At 38.7% G+C, this 24,135-nt stretch overlaps 2 protein-coding genes across 2 annotated transcripts in view; both read left to right on the top strand.

Moving 5' to 3' along the window:
* The first annotated feature begins 9,858 nt into the window (after positions 1-9,858).
* On the top strand, positions 9,859-23,792 carry LOC135470628 (uncharacterized). The gene is made up of 7 exons (XM_064749664.1): positions 9,859-9,984; positions 14,115-14,196; positions 14,881-14,951; positions 15,596-15,645; positions 16,569-16,617; positions 23,208-23,315; positions 23,703-23,792. The coding sequence occupies exons 1-7, from the start codon at positions 9,859-9,861 to the stop codon at positions 23,790-23,792; spliced, it is 576 nt and encodes a 191-aa protein (XP_064605734.1).
* The window catches only part of LOC135470566 (baculoviral IAP repeat-containing protein 6-like), a 33,147-nt gene continuing 32,709 nt past the window's right edge, over positions 23,698-24,135 (top strand). Inside the window, 1 exon segment of the mRNA XM_064749585.1 lies at positions 23,698-23,768. The gene's annotated coding sequence lies outside the window, so the exon portion shown is untranslated.

The raw sequence follows: 24,135 nt of genomic DNA, 5'->3' as shown, positions 1-24,135 counted from the left end.
TGGACAGTTTTCAATGGACTTTCACCTGACATATACTTCTTTGTCTGTAAGTACGAAGTAAAACCTGAAGCAGACATACATACATACATATACACAAGGGTTTTGATCGACTGCCATGAGACAGAGACATAAATTCTTAGGTAATGTAATCCATTACACATAAGCGACCAAGAACGGATACTTCGAAAATTTCTACTGAAACATGCATGATAACACACTTTACGTGGATATTTTTTCTGCGTGTCCACGCAACTGTATTTCTTACATACCCCATCTAATCACATTATACTGATACCGGCGCGAACAGTATTTTCATTAGGCTGATCACCTGCCGATGTAGTGCCACTACACTACACGGGCTGGTTTTGTTTTAATTACTATGAAAACATCCTAAATCAGCACACCCCTTGCATGACTCGTATTAAGGTTCTGTATACCCATCTTCGCTGCATACATGCGGTAAAGATTGTACTGTAGGCAAATACAATATTTCAATCTAGGTCATAAGTCATTATTGTGGGAACGTCTAAATCAGCGATTTACAACATGTAGCTTCCACTGAAAAGTTCTAAAATATTTGAAATAATGCAAACCATTAGTTAGTTCCAATTAACGAACATACTGTAGAACATCAACGACAAGCGCAACAGAGAAAGGACGCAATGAGGGTTACCACAACGTTAACATTCGGCAGAATGATAGTTCTAGGTGTGGGTCAGTGATGGTTATGGCGGGATCACTTTGGTGGGCAAGGTTCCTCTACGTGTTGCCCACGGATCGAAGTGTCACTAGCCAGTACCTAAGGAATACCGCCATGGAATGTCCAAGTATTTTGCCCATTGAATGAAAAAGACACAGAAAATGTTCTGATTACAGTGTGGTGCTTCGCTGCAGCATGTCGTGAATAAACAAAGCTAGTACTGGACGCTTGATCCGTGCATGGTAAATGTCGTGTTTGATACCAGGGTTATTTTCCCCCTCGTTACATCAAATCAAGGAACACTGCATTCTTCACTAGGCGCCTAAATATTACAGAATAGGGTAAATGTTTTATCATATTGTATATCAACACCTGTGCCTCGTTTATATGAAATACCCCCTAAGTTTTGTAAATGGTATATCCAAGCTGCAGAAGAATTCATAGAGGATTTTGCACAGTGAACGAGACGCATAGCGTAGAGGGGGTTATCATTTCCACCTTTCACTCCAAAAATATTGATGACATTCAACCTTCACTGTGCAATATTCTGTTTATTATTTATATATTGACAATATCGTGATTTTGTGTATTTTAACAAAGTTAAGCAAGGATTATAGCTGTAGGCCTTCACAGACTTGAATACATAGCGTGACGTCGCACAAGACGTCTTGTATGACGTTGTGTCTTGTTGCCTGACGTAAGAAATTTTGATGTTGTCTGAACATGTCATTCTGCTGAACTCAAATTGGAATCTCATAAAACAAAATGCGTCTTTTTGAGATCGTGGCGTCGGGGTGTGTAATAACAAAAGTGATATTTAACTCCACCCAGTGAGATATCCTCTATTTATCACTGAAAGAAATCCTGATAATTCACCTTTATTTAAATATGACCCAGGAGTCACTCACCAATGCGGTCGCTGTGAGTTCAAGTCCAGCTCATGCTGGTAAGTGGGAAGGTCTGGCAGCAACCTGGGGATTTTCGTGGGTTTCCTCCCACCATAATCCTTTCCGTTGTCGTATAAGTGAAATATTTTTGAGTACAGTGTAAAACACCAATGAAAAAAAAAATTATTTAAATAATAAAACAGCATTCGTATATGTATGTAGAAGTGATATACATCTACAAAAAAACTTATAAAATACGATAATCCTAGAACTATGACACTCCTGTTGTTAGGCCGGCCAGCACAATATAATCCCATATTGATTGACATGTTTTTTAATATATAAGTTTTGGATATCGTATTTTAAAATGATTTATTAATACAATGGTGGTTTATCTCAAAGGTGGAGTAAATCATAGTGTTCGAAGTAGTCCACTTTGGCCATTTGGACCGTTTGTTGCTAACAAGCCCCCGATAACATGCAATGGAAGACTGACTATCTCTGATGATTTCCGTCCTAAACCATCATGTTCTATATAAGAGCAATTGGAAAACAGACATCTTGTCCTGAGCCGTTTGAAACGTGTAGAGTTTTTGAAAACATAGTCCTAGCCTGTGTGTGAAGACAGTCCAGTGTCTTCCACTTCGCTTCCCATTGCCTCATGTGTAACAAGGTCAAAATATTACTTGATAACGTAAATTCTGAGTGAGTTATTGTAAAACAAATTTCAAAGATTAATGATTGGAATTTAGAAGTCTAAGATCGCTTCGTGATCCTGAGCTCAAAAGTTCATAACTAACTTGCAGAATAAGAGCAACAAAATAGTCCAAATCTAACTTCTGTATGCATTACGCCAGATTTGTTTCTTTGGAAAAGGGATTATTATACGTATTTTTATGGAAAAATGCATTACATGCATTTTCTAGCTGTTATGGATTTTTCTAAAAATGCTGTTTTTCAAGATCACCTACATTCCAAGCAATTCCACCCAGCTCACTACCGCTTGTATACTCGCAAACATCGTTATCAAGAACGTGAAGTAAAGTCAAACAATGTATAGTTTACTTATATAGCATTATCGACTGTTCCATTATCAAATTGCAATATAGGGAACATCTGAAGTTATACAGGCTCGTGTGATTATTGGAAAATAGTAATATTTTGTGTATAACCAACAGAATTTGGTAAGAATACCGACATGACCTTCATGTCGTCAATACTCTTGTTTGATCAGGTAGTTGTCGTTGTCGAGTCTTGTTTCAAAAAGGGCCTTTTCTCATTTGTTCAAATGAAACACCTTGAAAGAGCCATGGCAATCGTTCCAACACCTGCAACAAAATCAACCAGTCGTTCACTTGTGCGAGAAACAGAGATTAGCACACCTGCGATTGAAGTAAACATCTTCTCACACGGTGACAGTTATAGATGGTATAAAAGTGACAGTCGTGAATGGTTGGTTGCATACGGCTCTTCGGCGGCCAGTTCATCAAAGAAAAAAGTGTCCAAGCTATGTACTCCTGGCTGAGTGTTCTCTGGGTCGCAGTAGTGGTGGTTACTGCCAGGGTAAGTATTGATTTCATTAATATTCAACTGACTGTTGTTTAACGCCATGTATTCATACTAAAGAATTTTTGACAAATACGATAGTGGTCCGGTTTGTTGGAAGATGAAATCACATGCACGGAGCACACTTCAGCTGTCTTTGGCGACTTACTGACGAACACAAGGCTACGTCGATCGCTTATCAGAACCATGCAATACAATGAAAGATGTACGGCATAGAGAGTAAAACCAGAGCAGCGATAACAGTATGCATGGCAAACGGTCACAAGTGTCTGGTGAAATACAGCCTTTTATCAATTTACCTCAGTCAGGGTTTTATTCAAACTGTTCATGTAAATGTATAAATAGTAGCAATTTACACGCCTCATAGCACCATTTAACGTTCAATCACATTAAAACATTGCACAAGTACCAGCCCCCGGAGATGTTTAGTCCACCAGTAGAATTCTTGTTGAATCTTGGACAAATCTAACCATTCCTCCGGGGTAATCAGTGATACCGAAGTGATATTAGTGGTTAATAGTATAGCCTCAGTGTTTTATTATGGTCAACATTGCGGTCAGTGCGAGTTCAAGTCTTGTTCATGCTGACTTCCTATCCGTCGGTACGTGTGAAAGTCTTCCAGCATCGTGTGGATGGTCGTATGTCTCCCTCTGGCGCTACCCGGTTTTCCCACACCATAATGCCGGCGGCCGTCGTATAAGTGAAATAATCTTGAATACGGCGTAAACACCAATCAAATCATAAATATTGTTAACATGTTTGGTGTGTCCCTTGCGACAGGAAGGTGAAAGAAAATTGACTGGCTACTTGCCGTTTGAAGCTATTGTCGTTTTCATTCAAGTGAATGCTGTGTCCCACAATAAATGCAAGAATATTACAGAAAAAAAAACAGAAAAAAGAAAACAAAAGAGACTTCAATAAAACAAGATCAAAACTGGCGAAATAGAGCTTTGAAAACATTATTACTGTGTCTCACCCCATCCTAAGGGCAGCTTAAAAAATGAAACGATGATTGCGTTTATTCATATCAGATTTATCAATGTATTTTATGTTTGGTAGTGAATTTCGTTTCGTTGTTTAATGTCCTCTTTCTCTTACTGTTTTTGCCACAGCCCCGTGACACAAATGAGATTTCCAAGCGTCAAGGTAAGTGTGGCTGAGACATGAAAAGAAGTGGTCTTCAACGACCATTATTTATGTATTTGTTCGACTGGTGTTTTACGCTGTACTCTAGAGTATTTCACTTATAAGACGGCGGCCAGCATTATGGTGGGAGGAAGCCAAGCAGAGGGCGTAGAAACCCACGACGATACTGGAAGACCTTACGACATACGGTCAGAGAGGAAACCCGCTTGAGCAACCTGCAGATAGTCGTGAGTTACCCCCGGGCTCTGTACGGTTTTCTCCTGTCATAATACTGGCTGCCGTCGTTAAGTGAAATATTTTTGAGCATGGCATAAAACACCAAATACTGGTTTTAAGTCATATTATATATTTAAAATTTTAGAGTAGCTTATAGCAGCCGCTGCCAAAGCCAAACAGCAAAAGGCTTTGTTCATATTTAATATACTGTTACGCAAATATTTTAGGGCAAAGTTCAAAACTGAAAACATGGCTTAAAGCTAACCTGGCCCTGATGCGAAATATGCAACTGCCTTGGTACAAGAGATCTTCTTGAATTATATCTGCAAGTGGGTGAGGTTGTTGGCTGGGGCGGGTGAGGTGCATGGGATTACATGTTTAACGTTATCCAGGTGTGCCAGGTCTGAAATCAAAAAGCGTAAGCATTTCCGAAGAATCCATCTCCATTTATTTGAGTTATTAGATTGGTGTTTTACGCTGTACTCAATAATATTTCGCTTATACGACAGCGGCCAGAATTTTGGTGGAAGGAAACCGGGCACAGCTCATGTAAAACCCACGATTATTAGCAGGTTGCTACCAGACCTTCCCACGTACGGCTGGAGAGGAAGCCAGCATGAGATGGACTTGAACTCACAGTGACCGCATTAATGAGAGGCTCCTGGGTCATTACGCTGCGCTAGCGCGCTAACCAACCGAACCAGTCACTAGTCTTTGGATTGCTGTGTTGTTAACAAATGTGTTAATTGGTAACTTACTGTTTTATTATTTACGGACAACAAGGTGATCCGTTAGATTTTTTGATTTTTGCGGCGTAATTACATGTAAGCTTTGAGGCCTATTGGAACAGTTTTGGAAGTTAAGGCTTGAGGAGATTAACTACCCTAATTCCTCAACCTTTTCGCATATTGAAAGAGCAAGTCATGGATTTAATTCACATCTTTAATGTTTCTCCAGCTAATGGTACCTGTGGAAATTTGGACTTCCGGGGCACCTCCGGGTTTATATCCACTCCCAATTACCCTAACAACTACGGGCTTAACATGGACTGCGAGTACACCATCCAGCCCGCGAACCTGTCCTCGTTCTGGGTGAACTTCCATGCCTGTGACTGTGTATTGGAGAGCAGTGCTTTCTGCGATTGGGACTGGATAAGTTTTAATGCCACCAATAACAATGGCACCCTTCACAGTGGCACCAAGTTTTGTGGATTCCTTAGTGGTCGCAGCTTCGCAGGTATGTATGTATTTATACCAGGGAAAGATATTCTCTGACTTCTGTCATATGGGATGTGCAAAGTTGAAGACTTAGGTCGTGAACCGGTCTGCAGAAAGAACACGTCCAAAACATAACTCCATTCTAGGCACCTCTTTTCCACTAAGATATATTTAGATATTTATTTGATTGGCGTTTTACGCCGTACTGAATAATATTTCACTTATACAACGGCGACCAGCATTATAATGGGAGGAAACCGGGCACAGCCTCGCTATGATCGCTGATTAATTTGTTTTTATTTATTTGATATTTGCTTGGTATGTTACTTCATACACGGAAGGAGCCAGGCTTTGTTTCGTTTAACAATATCTAAAAGCTGTTGATTACCAACTTTCCATTTTTCTTTTTATGAAATCAAAACATTAAGACTTGTAATTCTGTGCTTGTTTCAGCCCCATCGTTTAGCGGTAAAGTAGAAGTTTCTTTTCACTCCGATCACTTCGAAACTGCTAGAGGTTGTAACATTGGTTACAGCGTCGATGGTGCTCCCCCGACCTGTCCTAATATCTCTACACCCCAACCCTCGAATTACACGACGCCTTCGTGGAACTACACATCACCTTCTTGGAGCTACACGACTCCTTCTTGGAACTACACCTCGACTTATCCCCCTTGTATCACTACAGCTGCTCCTTCAAGTAAGTCCCTTTCTACATCTATGAAAAGAAAATGCTAATTTATTTATTTATTTGATTGGTGTTTTACGCCGTACTCAAGAATATTTCACTTATACGATGGCGGCCAGCATTATCATGGGTGGAAGCAGACACAGCCCGGGGGAAACCCACGGCCATCCACTGGTTGCTGAAAGACCTTCGCACGTGCGGCTGGAGAGGAAGCCAGCATGAGCTGGAATTGAACTTACACCGACCGCATTTGTGAGAGGCTCCTGGGTCATTACGCTCCGTTAGTCCGTTAACCAACTGAGCCACTTAGGCCCAATATGCTAATTTGTTTAATTTGTCTTTACTATACTAGTATATCATGGGTCATCTGTATTATCACTGACTATCAGTTTTTGCGATATAAGCTTGTAAGCGATTTAACAGACTATTATAGCCACTCTCACACCAGAGCTTGCACATTTAGTCTGGCAATCGATAAGGTGCAAATCGTATTCAATTTTCTATTTATTTATTTTGTTGTTTTATGCTATACTAATTATGACACTACGGTGGAAGGAAACCGGGCAGAGCTAGCGAGAAACCCATCACGACCATCCGCAGGTTGCCGCTAAACCTTCTCATGTACGAACAGAGAGGAAGTTAACATGAGCTGGAAACTCAACTCACAACGATAGCATTAGTGAGAGGATTCTGGGTCAGTGTGTTGCGCTAGCACGCTATAACCACTAGGCCCGTATTAAATATAGAGCTTGTCGTTAAATAATGTGATTCGGTTGGGCTGGAAAAATCGCATCGTGTGGACGGGATTTATATTAAAGTGATGAGTAATAAGATTATATATATTAGTCCTTATCACGTAGATATGAACTCGATGACTGTGTTTTCCAGACTTTTCTATCTATGATCTGTTGGACATTATGTTCAGCAAGCAGTACGCTTTAGAAAACGCCTATGACCAGTACAGGCTTGCCGTCAGTGACGTCATCAACAGACTGATGAATTAGTTGCGTCATCAACGGGCTAAGACATGGTATACAGGTAAATCATATCGTGTTTGGTGACTTTGGTGACAGTTTCAGCTTTCAATCACATAGCTACAACATGCATTTCAGTCAAAAATCAGAAACTGTTAATTTTTAATCAGAAATCTATTTGAATTTTTAACGTTAACCTAATCAAAGAAAAGCTCAAATTATGATTTCCTTCGCTCTATAAGTCGACTGCCTTAAGAAATGTTAAACTTAATCTTTTTTACAGATCCAGCTTTGCATCATACTTCGTATCTCCCAACCAATTTTATTCACAGACCGATTCTAATTCAAAAGCTATTATGTTATTTCAAGATGACGCCCTACATAGTGCAGCTGATTAAAGCATCTAATATTGCTAACAATAAAACTCACAAGTGCATGATATGCTGTGTTTTGTTAATTTGTTAGTGTTACTTATTGTTAAAACATGTGGGAATAGAAAGTCTTTGAATCAGCCGTTAATACAAAATAACATATTTCTTGCGTAACTTCCTCGCTAGGCGTTCAGCATGAAGGGGATAGTGCAACTGGTTGAGCCGTATCTGTATAATGGCTCGGGTGAGGCAGCTTACTAGCCTTCGGTAAGGCGCCTCAGTGAAACAGCACTAGATAAAAGAGCGGTGGAAATCCGTCCTGCAAAAAGGAGGCACATTACATGCAATATAAGGATTCCTTCTTCGTCATATGACTGAAAAATTGTTAAATACGACGTTAAACCCCAATCACTCACTCACTCAAATGTCTTGCCAAGAAAATATGTATAAACCCATAATTGTAAGATTCCTATGCTTTTGAGTTGCACAAGCCTTTAAGATTTCTTCCCTCTGGGAGCGCTTCGGTGACAGAGCGTCTGCCTCAAAGTCAGGAGGCATGGAATCAAACCCCGGTGTGTCATACCAAAGACTTTAAGAGTGTTATTTATTGCTGCCTCCCTTGGCACTCGATCAGCACTGAGAGGTTAGAGCAAGGAAACAGATATGGTTGACCCGGTGTCAGAATAGTGTGACTGGGTGAGGTGTCATGTCTAGTGTCTTCGGCATAATGTGTATATCAGTGGCAGCAGCACTTTGGCGGCATGGAATTGCCCTGCTATAAAAAGATACAATATACAGTATGTAGGCTACACAATCCTCGTCGTCTTAGGCTTATAACTGAAAAATTGTTCTTCTGCACGACATAAAACCTAAGCATATATACGCACTACACACATACTTATTCGTTCCCTGTGGAAATCCACTGATGTTTATTGCTGAAGGATATTCTGAGAATGACTTACGTGGTGCTCTAGAATTATATTTTATTTATTGATTTATTTAATTAGGCCTAATAAGAGTTTTACACCTTAGTAAAAATGTTTGACTTACCGTATACGATAGCGGACACCAATAAAATGCGAGGAATCTATGCGTCGAAACAGACATTCATAGCCTATACCAGCCGTCAACCACGTTCCACTTAATCGTAATAATCGCAATAATCGAAAGGCCAATTCCCAAAACGATGTTTGAAAGACAACCATCTGCGGAATAGATTGTAGGTTGCCGACCACACTACCCACGCAGGGCCTGAGAACCTCTACTATGTAGGCTACTATATGCAGCCTACCTGCACCTACGGGCTTGGATTGTTCTAATCGGTGCGTCGTGCACTTATTAATGTCGTCCGAGATTGCTCTGGGGTTATTTTTGGCCAAAATTTTGTTCGGCCAAGAATGGTCCCAAACCAACGTCAGAGCGCACTCCACTTAAAAAACTGATACAATTACCCGTGGCAGGTTGTCGAGGCGTTTGAGAAGAAAAAAAAATAAATATTGAATACGTCTCCATGGACTAAAATGCAGATATATAGGCCTATATGTCCTGATTTTTTCGTCTGTCGATTTATTACAAGCGCAACGTTAATAACGATCGGTTATTTCTTAGGCTGTGTGGACCCAAGATTTCTTGGTAGGCCTCATCCTCAAAGCGAACGGCTGTACAGACAGCCTCGACAATGCTTGACAAGGATAACAGCATCACGTTTTTAAATGGACCGCGCCCTGACGTTAGTTTATGGGCACTATGACCGGACAAAAATTTTTCCAAACCTAACGACAGAGCAATCTCGAACCATTAGGGCCTATTGTTATTAGTTTATTCTTTAAGTCATAACGACTCTCCACACTGACACAGAAATCGAGTCCGAGCACTTGCTTAGGTTCCTTCAATCGGGTTGATATAAACCTACAACGGATTGGAGTAGCAGGCCTACTGGTCACAAGCTGTATTGGCCCCGCCCAACGTTTCACCATGCTCATGTTGGTATCATGTTGGTTTCATGTGTCCCGATATGACGCGTACATTGCTTAGTTATTAATATGGACCAACAGAAAGCTACGAGTTCAGTGTTTACATCCGCTACACTTGACCATGGCGGAAAGGTGTGCAGATGGGAATGAAACTAACGACAGAGCGAAAGAACATGCAGACAGTCTACTGAGAGAGTTTGAAACATGGCAAGAAACGACGGGAAGCGACGAAGTGTTTCTTCTTGAGGTAAGTACTACAAGACAGTGATGAAATGTACAGTACAGTTTCTGGAGCAAATGACAACTGAGTGACAGTTTCACATGACAACAACAACACCAAGTACTACCTGTATACACCGACTGTCTGCTATTACAAGCCTTGGAATAATTTTTAAACGGGTGCAAGACGTAATGACGATCTTCAAGCTGTTCACATTATTAAGAAAGCCACAGTTTTATCTACATTGCAATTTTTCCTGTACTAAATAGTTGGCCTCTGTCAAACTAGGGCCCTACTACTATATTTATCCAAGTTCACTGACTAGTAGGTTGAGAAATATTTGAATACGCCAGAATAAGGGTTGCTGAACCTCTAGTCAGAGACCTTGGCATTCACTGAAGCTTTAAAGAACAGAAAGCAGTGCAAATTATATCCCAGGTTATGTCAACATTATATTCTTGTCAAAATCAACAAACATCATTCTGGAGATCTTACACCAAAAGGAATTGAATTATTTTGATGTGTCCATGTGTTATTTTAAAATTCTGCCATCATGGCACCCAAACTAATATACACTCAAAAAAGAAATTTTCTTTATTATGTTTTTTTTAGGTTGGATTAAGTTATAATGACAGAGGGAAGTGAAATTTTCACAAGGTTAAAAGTATTGGCTCATTTGTACCCAAGCCACTTGGTATTAAGTCATAGCATACCCATTCATTTTGCACATGTACATACGAATTAATCCTTTAATGCCATATATAACCATAATTAGCACATTTACACAGGTTGCTGGGACCATACAAGACAGTATAATTTGTTAGATAACAAAACATCCAGTTTGTATGATGCAATATGAGGATGGTAGGTAGGCCATTTGTACACATGTCCATGTTGTGACTGGTGTTGAAAACTTCAGATTAAATAGATTGAAATAGTAAGACCGTAAATATGTTCATGCAAATTTCATCTCGTATCATTGGATATACACTAAATCATTGACAAATTCATCACAGTGTGTGCTGTGTCATAATAGAGGAATATTCCTAGATGTGAACAGGCTATTTTGTAATTCCTGGCAAGTTCATATGTGCCTGTACCTAAAATACATATTTTATTTTGCAAGATCTAATGAGTTTTGTTTTCAAGATGCTAAAGTCATACTTTTAGAAGTCGAATTTTTTGAGGATATTGGGGCACCTAGAAAGCTTGTACTGTACAACACATTTTGCAGGAACATTGTGCATGTCAGGGTGGTTTGTCTCCTTTCAGATAGTTCTAACAAAAGTACAAAGGTGATTCTCTCATGAGCATCCACATTCTTTCTCTCTACTCTGTACCCCCTTTGCTTCTTACCCCCTCTCCCTCTTACCCCGTCTCCTTCTTACCCCTTCTCCTTCTAACCCCTTCTCGCTTTTACCCCCTCTCCTTCTTACCCCTTCTCCCTTCCCCATTCCACTCCTACACATTATACAGTGAATTCCTGCCCTTGCTGCTAGCAGGAAGTCTTGTGCTTAGTGTTAATGACCTAGGGGTCACATGACTGTAATGATATCACAACAGGGACTGCCATACAGGCATAGCACAACCAAGCATTGCAGCCACAGCAGTGGCTGTCATTGTCTCTGTATGTTGACTACATGCACTAAATCATCATGTGTGTGACTTGTCTTATTATGAATCCGATCCATTGGAAAATCTACATATTTTCTCTGCACCCTTTGCCTATTCTACCCAGTAAAGAGAGATGCTACTCAGAAAATTTGAAAGGACGCTATTTCATATGACAAACGATGACAATAACACTAGTGAGGACGGTGGCAATGACAGCTACATGTACCAGTCTTTATCTCAGTAAGGGTGTTTTGAGTTTGAACTCTATTGTTGCTAAAAGTTAAAAAAGGGTCCTGTTGTATCTAGTCACTTGTCAAACATGTTGGGCAACTTTTGCTGACATTAATTTACCGATCACCTGTCTTGCCCTGTGCCAGAGATATCAATAACACACCTTTCCTTCACAAATGTTCAGCTCCTCATTTTTCTCCATCGTTTACAGTATAACTTTTATCACTTTCCTATGTTATGAATGAATTCAATAAAAACCAGTTGCCTAACATTTTTGACAGGTCACATTATAAAGTATTTTTTTAATAGAGGAGTAGATTTTTGGAGGATTTGAGATTGGCCTATTTATTTTGTTAGGTTTCAATAAAATATTGAGAGTTCAAATGCTGATACATCTATATATTTTGTTAAAAGGCAGTAGTCCTTACAGCAAAATTTATTCCAAAGCAGTTCACATGAAATAGCAACATCTACATGTATAGCTCTGTCACAACAGGCTATATTGGATGACCTCATGGCTAGGCCTACAGTTGCCGCCATATTGAAAACTAAATCAGAAAGCAGCTACTGGCCTTCAGATTGCATTTCTTTTCATTAACAAGACTGATACGTGTATATTCGATTGTTTCATACGTGTACCTTGGCCCCCATCAGATGGTTATACTGTCTTAAGTGAGTGAGCCTCTGTGGCTGAGGTGGTTAGCATGCTAGGGTAGTGCCAAGACCCAGGAGCCTCTCACCAATGCAGTTGATATGAATTCAAGACTAGGTCATGCTGGCTTCCTCTCTGGTCGTTTTTGGGAAGATGTGCTAGCAACCTGCGGATGGTCGTGTTTTTCCCCTGGGCTTTGCTCGGTTTTCTCACACCATAATGCTGGCTGCCATCATATGAGTTAAATACTCTTGACTATGGGCATAGAACATCAATCAAATAAATAAATAAATATACTGTCTTAGTGTTCTTGAGACAAAAAACCTCTCTCTTCTCACCCTCACATACATAACCTGTGTTAATTTTTGACCAAAATGAAAACATTGATTCATTAACACAAGAGCCATAAATCAGGTGCAAGCACCTGTACTTCAAGGTCTATGCACAGTCGGTAGATCCAGGGTCAATCCTGGGTCAGGTCACACCTAAGACCTTAAAAGAGGAAGTTGTTACTTCCTTGTTTGGCATTCAGCATAAAAGTGACAGTGCAATGACTGGTAACCCATCCCATTGAAGCATTCACTCAATCATTTACTCAAGGTCTGTCTATTGTGTGTGGGTCTGGAGATGTGTTAGCACATAGAGCATTTCATTTCAAATTGTTATTTTCAAACTTTTTTACTCGTGTGCTGCTGCGATATTTTTTCAGCATCACTAGCTTCGGTGTATAGGAGAAAACTGAAAGGCTGTGCCCCTTCACTAGATGTCACTATAACATAAGCATAACTATATATAGTTGATATTTGGTTTGGCACATGCGTCACTCTGTACACTTGCTTTGTATCAGTGCCACCACTAGGCAAGGTGGGCTCATTCAGGTTTAGCCTCACTACTCATGCCCCTGCATGTGATCTTGTTTTAGATTTCTCTGTTAAATTTGTTAGTGGTGGCAGTGATGTAAAGCAAATATAGGGAGTGCCACATGCGCTGTGATGGGTATGACACAAAACTTGCAAATTTTGTTTATGTTAAATCACAGCCGGTTGTTCAGTTCACATTGGTTTTGTTCACGATGCATATGTCTGACCTCTCCTTATGATTATGTCATGCAGCAATAGCCTTGCTTTCAAATCTCAGATATGTATATGTACATGTAAATGTCTATAATCCACTGTAGTTAGACTGTCTGGTGTGAAGCTCAAACAGCTGTTCACCTGCAAATCATCACTGGGGACTAGATTTAGGAAAAATTTGTAATCAGGGTGTCTCATTTCCAATTTTCTCCTATTTTTCCTTATCTCTCTCATGTTAATTTTGTCACAGTAGGGCATCTCAAAGACTGTTACCTCCTGGCTAAACCTATGCTGGGGACCACTTAGTGATTTGGTAGGCTTTGCAGGGTTACACTATTAATCTAGAAAACACCTTTTGGTGTCCCCAGATGCCATACATACATGTACATGCATGTATTGTAACGTATATCTTTGAACAGGCATAATTGTACATTATGTGAAACTCATATCGCACTAATAAATGTATATCACATTAGAAATTTGAAAGGTTGACACATTTGAGCATAAGAACACATCATTTCTGATTTTCATAATTCTCTCATATGTATCTGCATGTATTTTTTTTCACATGTATTTTTTTGTTTCAGTCACTAGGCGAGAGAAATGGTGCAGTGACTCTGAGCATGTTGCTTTCTAGTGAACATGAATTTAAACTGCATTGTCCCATGGGTGAGTGGCCTTCTCTGTTTGTACATGTGCGTTGAAAGGCTACAAATGTTTTGTTTGTATGGATTTAATGTTTTGCAAATTTGTCTTTAATACAGCCAAGTTCAATGAAACATAACTGTTTGGCTAAGTTATCTCCCTTGACCTACTGTAAGTGTACCTAGCAGTCCACTTACCTAACTTCATTTTTAGCAACTTGAAAGTTTTTTATTATTTAAGACTGAATGATTTTATCAAGTAACATTGTTGTCAAATTATTTGAATTGTTGTTTAATGTCTTACTAAAGAATGTTTATCTCATAGAGTGTTGGTCAAAGTGCCTGGCATATTTAACCTCTGAACTTTGGCAAGTTACTGACAAAGGGTCCCACTTTGGCATACAGATATGCACACCATATTGGGGGAAGACAAAGCAGTCTTCAACCAACCTTTTAAGATGGCATGAATGGCCTCATGAATGTCTAGTATCATCACCAAGCTATCAAATTCTCTGTTCAAAGCCGGGTTTGAACTTGAAACTTGTGTTTCTTGATGGGTGATTACCTTTTCGTGTTCTGTGTCATTAGACTGACTGTATTCATGTTGAAGTACTTGTAACAGGCCAAATAACATGAAGCATGGCAAGAATTGTCAGCCTTTTCTGTTTTTGATGGATCAGGTGTTACACTGCTGATGTTTGCTTTACAGATGAACGAGATGGATATTTCAAAGTGGATGCTGAACCTTGTATGACAGCGTGGGCCTCTACGTTAAATGAGGTACGATGTCCTTTTTATGGTGTCATTTTTATGAGTAGGGTGTTCATCCCCAATCAGATAAATAAATCCGTTTTTTTTTTGCTTTTAGACCAATAGTTTATGTTTTTCTTCATGTAAATTGTTGAATACATTTATCATTAGGTCCCTTCTGCCATCTCTATCTATCTATTTCTGTCTCTATGTACATGTACAGGAGATGGGTTGATTGTATTAACCTGAGTGGTTAAGATTCCTTTCTTGATGTGGAAAAGTCTGTTAGTTATTTGCCAAAGGTCATTGCTTTCACAGAGAACTGTAGTTTCCAATGCTGATGAAATGGATTACAGGAGTATACATAACAATGTACTTGATGTAAAATATTTTCACAGTGAAAAAAAGAAAAAACACCAAAAAGCAACCTTGTTCCTTCTTTAATCCCATTTCTTTATTTTCTTTAGCGAAAATGGACTTTTCCGCAGAATGGGAGTTCTGCGAAACACAGATGTGAAAGTCACACAAGTTACTTCTTGCAAATATATTTGACAAATCTTACTTCAAAAACTATTCTTAAAATTAGAGACTTTCAAGTAATTTCAGATAAAGATTGTTATGTCAAATCTGAGAGTAACCAAGTTTCACTAATCCTATCTCCCCTCTTTTCACAGTACTTGGTTGGATCCCTCAACAAGTTGAATCTTTCTGATGTTTTGAATAAGTAAGTGTTTTTAAAAGTTCACTTCACTATTCAGCAATTCTTATTCTGTTTCCACATGAATCTGATATATGTATATTTCAGGCCTGTTACCTGACTGTCTAAAGTTTGTGGCAATAACTGTTTATTGTTTTTGTATGATAACCTGTGAATAATGTACGTATACAAATTTCAGAATATTGAACTGCTCATGGAATATAAATGAGCCTCAGTTTAGCTACTCTTACCATATGCATACGTGTCGATGACTGTTGGTCATGGTTTTGAACCGAGGTACTTTGTTGAACCAGATATTAGAGCTCCCAATGTCTGGTTCTAAGAACATTTCTGCTCAAATAAACATGTTATGGTGGTAATAAAAATTTTGTACATGTAGTGTTGCTTTTGTTAACACATTTGACAGTGTAATAATAATAATAAGTTTATTTATTTATTTATTTGATTGGTGTTGTATGCCCTATTCAAAAATGTTTCGCTTATACGACTGCGGCCAGCATTATGGTGGGAGGAAACCGTGCAGAGCCCGGGGGAAACCCACGACCATCCACAGGTTGCTGGAAGACCTTCCCACTTACGACTGGAGAGGAAACCAGCATGAGCTGGGTTTGAACTCATAGTAACCGCATTGGTGAGAGGCTCCTGGGTCATTACTCTGTGCTAGTGCGCTAACCAACTGAGCCATGGAGGCCTCCCTTATAATAAATGGATCTTACTTCATGTGCATGTAATCAGTGAGGTGCCTCAATTCTGACAACTAACACACTTCATATTCTGATAATTTAAGTCAAAATATTCAAATCATTAAAATTAATTTTTTCAGAGTTCATTTATTGATGCTAAGCTGTTGAGTGGATCTACTATCTTCTATTAAAACAGGTCATAAAATATGTGAGATAAACCCTATTTGTGTATTTTTTTTTGCTCAGAGCTGTAAGCCTGTGTTCCTCTACAAATAAAAAACAGCCTAGCTCGGAGGTAAGTCCACATTTATTTGCCACATAGCTTATTGAACAGTCTAGCAGCAGCACATGGCTTTACTTACGTTTCAAGTGCAAAACCATGAGCTCATGTATGTAAATACTGTGGTAACAGTAATTCATTATAAATTGTATAAATCATATATAAATCTTCAACCTTTTCAACCACTAAGGCACTTTTTTGTCAGCAGAATTGATGCCTACAATTACTGTGAAAAAATGCCAAAATTGAGTTGTTTGTGCCTTTAAAGGCACAAATTATTTCTTTGAAATGCTGGTTGCAGAAAATGTTGAAGAATAAGTGAAAGAGTACTTGTATTTTGGGGCAGACAGAAAACCCAAGGTGCAACATATGCCACTCTTTTAATAGCTATAATACACAGTGTATGTAAGAAAGACATCCAGGTATTGTAGTATTTTATTCATTGAGAGTTACAAAAGAGAAGTACAATATATAGACTCTGGTAGTGTTCAGAGGATGATTCCATCAAGCTATTTCTGACGTTGGTCAAAAGTTCAGATCTCACCACAAATGCGTTTTGATTGCCATCGAGGTAGCAGCAAGTCTTTGGTACGACCCGACCTGGGTTTGATCCTGTTTTCACCTGACTTCGAGGCGGACGCTTTAGCCGTTGGGCCACCGAAGCTGTGTAGAGCCCTTGTTATGCAATTAATATCTGTGTAAATGTATTTCAGCTACAAATGAATTCAGATGAGAAATATCTGTCATCAACTTCTCGTATAATTCCAGTAAAATGTCAAGTCTATTTAACATATTTTGTTTTGAGTCCAAACTGTCCTTCAATTGCAAAAGAGTTCTCTTCCTTGCAGTTTTATATTGGGAACCTCCCATTATACACAGAAACACATACTTCATGCAAGGTTTCCAAAAACCACCATGATTTACTTTTACCCCTTTTTGGTAGAACTGTGAGCTAGTCCAGCATATTGTGAGACACTGGATTTGTCTGAGCTTAAGTTCGCATACTTCACCAAGTGAAATGATCCACTTGTATTGGTCAGCCATAAGCCGGCAGTACAACAGAGTTCACACAACACTTACATGGGGTCACTGGCCATGCAGTAGGTCAAAATAAAGTGCTCGTTTTATGATTAACGGAATGCAAATTTGCCCAGATGTGAGTTAAGTGTTGCCTGCGACAGGTAAGATTATTTTTTTGCCTTTTGCCAGTAAAATTCACCTGATTGATGGGCAGACAGGTGGAAATTTTGAGCCCTGTGATTGTAAATGGTTTGGACCTACATGTAAACAAATCCAATCTGTATGACTATAATTTCATCAGAGGTTACTCAGTCAGGGTAGTCACGCTTAATCTCCTGAGACTTGTCTCCCGAATTCCCATTTGTCGGAAAATGCCAGTCAGTAAGAGCCACAATGAACGCAGTGAATCATGGGATATCTTTGCAAATGTGAGGATGAAACTTCGAGTCGTTTACCATAGATTATGCCAAGGAAGTACTCTTATTTCAGTGTAGCCCTTATCATCCTAAAAACACCAAGATTGAACTTTGGATTGTTTACCATAGATTATGCCAAGGAGGTACTCTTATTTCAGTGTATCCCTTACCATCCTAAAAACACCAAGATTGAACTTTGGGTTGTTTACCATAGATTATGCCAAGGAGGTACTCTTATTTCAGTGTATCCCTTACCATCCCAAAAACACCAAGATTGAACTTTGGGTTGTTTACCATAGATTATACCAAGGAAGTACTCTTATATCAGTGTATCCCGTACCATCCTAAAAACACCAAGATTGAACTTTGGGTTGTTTACCATAGACTATGCCAAGGAAGTACTCTTATTTCAGTGTAGCCCTTATCATCCTGAAAACACCAAGATTGAACTTTGAGTTGTTTACCATAGATTATGCCAAGGAAGAACTCTTATTTCAGTGTATCCCTTACCATCCTAAAAACACCAAGATTGAACTTTGTGTTGTTCACCATAGATTATGCCAAGGAAGTACTCTCATTTCAGTGTAGCCCTTACCATCCTAAAAACACCAAGATTGAACTTTGTGTTGTTTACCATAGATTATGCCAAGGAAGTACTCTCATTTCAGTGTATCCCTTACCATCCTAAAAACATCAAGATTGAACTTTGGGTTGTTCACCATAGATTATGCCAAGGAAGTACTCTCATTTCAGTGTAGCCCTTACCATCCTAAAAACACCAAGATTGAACTTTGGGTCATTTACCATAGATTATGCCAAGGAAGTACTCTCATTTCAGTGTAGCCCTTACCATCCTAAAAACACCAAGATTGAACTTTGGGTTGTTTACCATAGATTATGTCAAGGAAGTACTCTTATTTCAGTGTATCCGTTATCATCCTAAAAACACCAAGATTGAACTTTGGGTCGTTTACCATAGATTATGCTAAGGAAGTACTCTCATTTCAGTGTAGCCCTTACCATCCTAAAAACATCAAGATTGAACTTTGGGTTGTTCACCATAGATTATGCCAAGGAAGTACTCTTATTTCAGTGTAGCCCTTACCATCCTAAAAACACCAAGATTGAACTTTGGGTCATTTACCATAGATTATGCCAAGGAAATACTCTCATTGCAGCGTAGCCCTTACCATCCTAAAAACACCAAGATTGAACTTTGGGTTGTTCACCATAGATTATGCCAAGGAAGTACTCTCATTTCAGTGTAGCCCTTACCATCCTAAAAACACCAAGATTGAACTTTGGGTCATTTACCATAGATTATGCCAAGGAAGTACTCTCATTTCAGTGTAGCCCTTACCATCCTAAAAACACCAAGATTGAACTTTGGGTTGTTTACCATAGATTATGTCAAGGAAGTACTCTTATTTCAGTGTATCCGTTATCATCCTAAAAACACCAAGATTCAACTTTGGGTCGTTTACCATAGATTATGCTAAGGAAGTACTCTCATTTCAGTGTAGCCCTTACCATCCTAAAAACATCAAGATTGAACTTTGGGTTGTTCACCATAGATTATGCCAAGGAAGTACTCTTATTTCAGTGTAGCCCTTACCATCCTGAAAACACCAAGATTGAACTTTGGGTCATTTACCATAGATTATGCCAAGGAAATACTCTCATTGCAGCGTAGCCCTTACCATCCTAAAAACACCAAGATTGAACTTTGGGTTGTTCACCATAGATTATGCCAAGGAAGTACTCTTATTTCAGTGTAGCCCTTACCATCCTAAAAACACCAAGATTGAACTTTGGGTCATTTACCATAGATTATGCCAAGGAAATACTCTCATTGCAGCATAGCCCTTACCATCCTAAAAACACCAAGATTGAACTTTGGGTTGTTTACCATAGATTATGCCAAGAAAGTACTCTTATTTCAGTGTATCCGTTATCATCCTAAAAACACCAAGATTGAACTTTGGGTCATTTACCATAGATTATGCCAAGGAAATACTCTCATTGCAGCATAGCCCTTACCATCCTAAAAACACCAAGATTGAACTTTGGGTTGTTTACCATAGATTATGCCAAGAAAGTACTCTTATTTCAGTGTAGCCCTTACCATCCTAAAAACACCAAGATTGAACTTTGGGTCGTTTACCATAGATTATGCTAAGGAAGTACTCTCATTTCAGTGTAGCCCTTACCATCCTAAAAACATCAAGATTGAACTTTGGGTTGTTCACCATAGATTATGCCAAGGAAGTACTCTCATTTCAGTGTAGCCCTTACCATCCTAAAAACACCAAGATTGAACTTTGGGTTGTTTACCATAGATTATGCCAAGGAAGTACTCTTATTTCAGTGTATCCGTTATCATCCTAAAAACATCAAGATTGAACTTTGGGTCGTTTACCATAGATTATGCTAAGGAAGTACTCTTATTTCAGTGTATCCGTTATCATCCTAAAAACACCAAGATTGAACTTTGGGTCGTTTACCATAGATTATGCTAAGGAAATACTCTCATTTCAGTGTAGTATATTGTAGGAATATTATTATTAAATTTTGATATTTTGCTGAATTTTTTTTTTGAAATGACATGCTTGTGAACCTCATAGGTAGATATAGTTTCTATATGTTTGTAATCCCATAGTAAGGTTTTATGTTTGGGTCAGCTAGACTTATAATTTTCACTACATCTTACTATGTGAATATGGTTCACACTCTCGCTTAAATTTGTGCTTAACGCCCACCACCCTGATCTATTTATTTATTTGATTGGTGTTTTACGCCATACTCAAGAATATTTCAGTTGTGCGATGGCGGCCAGCATTATGTTCGGACGAAAGTGGGCACAGCCTGGGGGAAACCCACGACTATCCACAGGTTCCTGGCAGACCTTCCCATGTATGGCTGGAGAGAAAGCCAGCATGAGCTTGACTTGAACTCGCAGCAACTGCATTGGTAAGAGGGTCCTGGATCATTATGCTGCACTAGCGTGCTAACCAATCAAAGCACGGAGGCCCCACACTAGTCTTTGGATTGCTGTGTTGTTAACATTTGTGTTAATTGGTAACTTACTGTTTTATTATTTATGATCAACAAGGTGATCTGTCAGAATTTTTTTGATTTTTGCGGCGTAATTACACGTAAGTTTTGAGGCCTATTGGAACAGTTTTGGAAGTTAATGCTGAAGGAAATTAACTACCCTAATTTGTAATTGTAATTTGTAATTTACGAACAACAAGGTGATCTGTCAGAATTGTTTTGATTTTTGCGGCGTAATTACATGTAAGCTTTGAGGCCTTTGGAACAGTTTCAGAAGTTAATGCTTGAGGAAATTAACTATCATAATTCCTCAACCTTTTTGCATATGAAAGAGCAGCTTTCAGTGCAATTTATGCACATTTGTAATTTGATTTTAGAGACAAAACTACATTGATTGGATTGGCCGGCTTCAGGGCTATGCAAAAATTAAAATCTGTCAACACAGAACAATGCCTTCAGAATATGCTTGAATAAACACCGTGCATGCAAAAAGGTTGAAAAATTACAGTAACAGCCAGCACAGGGCCATGTTCCTGTACAATGCAATCACAATGATCACAGGCTAAATTGATTGTTACTGCATGTACCTTAATTCATGGCAGTGTACAATGTATGTCTTTGACTCCTGTGAATCATGGAAATTAAGTGTTGTTCTCTGCAAGCTAAAACAAGTAACTTTTAACTTTTAGGTGATTGGGAATGTTTAGTTTTTAAAGTAATAAAACAGATGTGGAAACGGAAGTTTAACACAGCTGTTTTTATTTGCTGTGCTGCTTTGTAAATTAAACTCGTTTAATTGCGTGTACATGTATGTATTTTCTGTCAGCATTCATGATTTTTCTAAAGTGACATGAGAGGCAAATCGATGTCACTATAGCAACAAACCAGGGGCAGTTCTTATATAGTTGCATTGTAGGGTTAGTATCCCCGCTAATTGTTGTGTTTTGATAGCATTCACAATTATCGTATGTCTGTGGCCTAGCTCATCAACTGTCGGACTGGCTGCTGTATACTGATAAAGTCTTAGTTTTAAGACATCTGTATCCAATAAAAGACCTCTGAAAAGCTACTTTGTTGTCACATACGTTAAAAAACACGTCAACAGCAAAATTCAGTACTTGTTTTCATGCGGATATTTAAAATACCTGTAGTGTACAATATGGTATTGGGGGACAGGATCATGAGTAGCTAATTAGCGACAGTGACCCACCTGGAGGTATACCTGGCTAGACACATAAATGTGTTACCAGCTGTTCCCTAGTTAGCTGTGAAAATTGGCCGTAAAGCGCCAGTTATAAAGCCATATAAGTGAACAGTCAGGAGAATATTTGTGTTCATTTTAGCCACCTGCCAGACACCAATTAGCACATTATGACAAAGGTGTGTATTACCAGTGAAGACTTATGGTTGTGCATGGGTATATATATATATATATATATAGCGTATATGTACACGAAAAAGTCTGCAGACAACATGTTGGCATGGAGAGAACCTAAGGTAGGTACTCTAGCAGGAGAATTTCATGAACAGGTGCCAGAATCAGCCAAAGATTCTCTGCAAATCCTTTATGGATCTAGAGAGAGAAATCAAATTTTTTTTTTTCATGAATACTCAACAAAATCTCCTGGGGTACACTTGTAAGCACATGGTAGGGGGAGAGGGTGGTGGTTGTAATTACATGGACGCTAATTCCTCAACCTTTTCATATATCAAAGAGCAACTTTCAAAATGCGATTTATGCAAAACTACATTGTTTGAATTTGGCAGCTTCACAAAAAGTATAATTTCATCAGTCAACACAGAATAATGCCTTCAGAATGTGCTTGAGTGAACACTTTGCAAACATTCGAAAAGGTTGAAGAATTACAATATGTATTTATTTGTTTTTTTTATTATTCCATTCTTGGAGTTATATAATGTGATCCAGAGTATTTTCATGTTTATACATATATGACCTGTATACACATATGATTGCTTTAGACGACATCACAATGGTATGGTGGTAATGGCAGTACTCCATGTTGTACATGTACTGTATGCTTACCTGAAAATTCTCCTGGTGAGACATATATGCACATACATGTATGTATTTTTTTTTTTTTTTGTTTGTTACAGCCTGACGTTGATGATGAAGAATCAGATTTGGAAGATGACATTTATGTGAGGTATGTTTTAAGGGTTCTCTGTAGGCATCCCAGTATACAGACAAACTGTCAGGGTCCGGTTGGTACTATTGTTCTTGTTTCTGCTCACTTTGTTACATCTTGTTACTGCTCACTTTGTTACTTCTTGTTACTGTTCAGTTTGTTACAGCTTGGTACGGGACTGGTTGACAATGCACCTAGTCATGGTTACTGAACAGTTTCACATGAATGACACCAACCTTTGCCATGGAGTTGGTTAACTCATTTGTTACCAGATGGCAACTTGGTGACAGCGTTGTGATGAACTTTGTAGAACATGGTTGTGACCATGCATCTAGCTACCAAAGCTACACCATGAGATATTGGTACTGTTCGGCCATACTCCTTGTACACACCTTTGGAACGTGTGTGATGCACATTGGCTTGTTTAGGCTTACCTTAGCCTCCCCACTGGTTTATGTTACAGGATGACATTCTTGATGATGATACAGCTTTCACAACAGAATGGGACCTGAAGGTCGCTCAGAAAAAGGTGAGGTCAAAACTCCAGTCATGACAATTTTCACAAAGATAAATGAATAGCTTTTTCCATATATATAAGCAGTTCCTAATTAATAGAAAAATATGGCATGGCCTTCTATTATATATATATATCTACATGTATATAGACACAAATTATATATATATATATATATGTATATATATATATATATATATATACGACATAAATTAAATATTTGTTAACAGAAACAGCAAAGTATAAAGTGTTGCTTATCCAGAAATACATGCAATAAGCCACACACACACATATATAGGGATAAAATGTGATGAACTGTATGTAATAACAGGAAAAAGGTAAGAAAAGTATCAGGGCATTCAAAATTTGTTTATATACTATC

Source organism: Liolophura sinensis, chromosome 7, assembly GCF_032854445.1.
Source record: "Liolophura sinensis isolate JHLJ2023 chromosome 7, CUHK_Ljap_v2, whole genome shotgun sequence".
NCBI lineage: Eukaryota > Metazoa > Mollusca > Polyplacophora > Chitonida > Chitonidae > Liolophura > Liolophura sinensis.
This window is presented reverse-complemented; position numbering and strand designations above follow the sequence as displayed.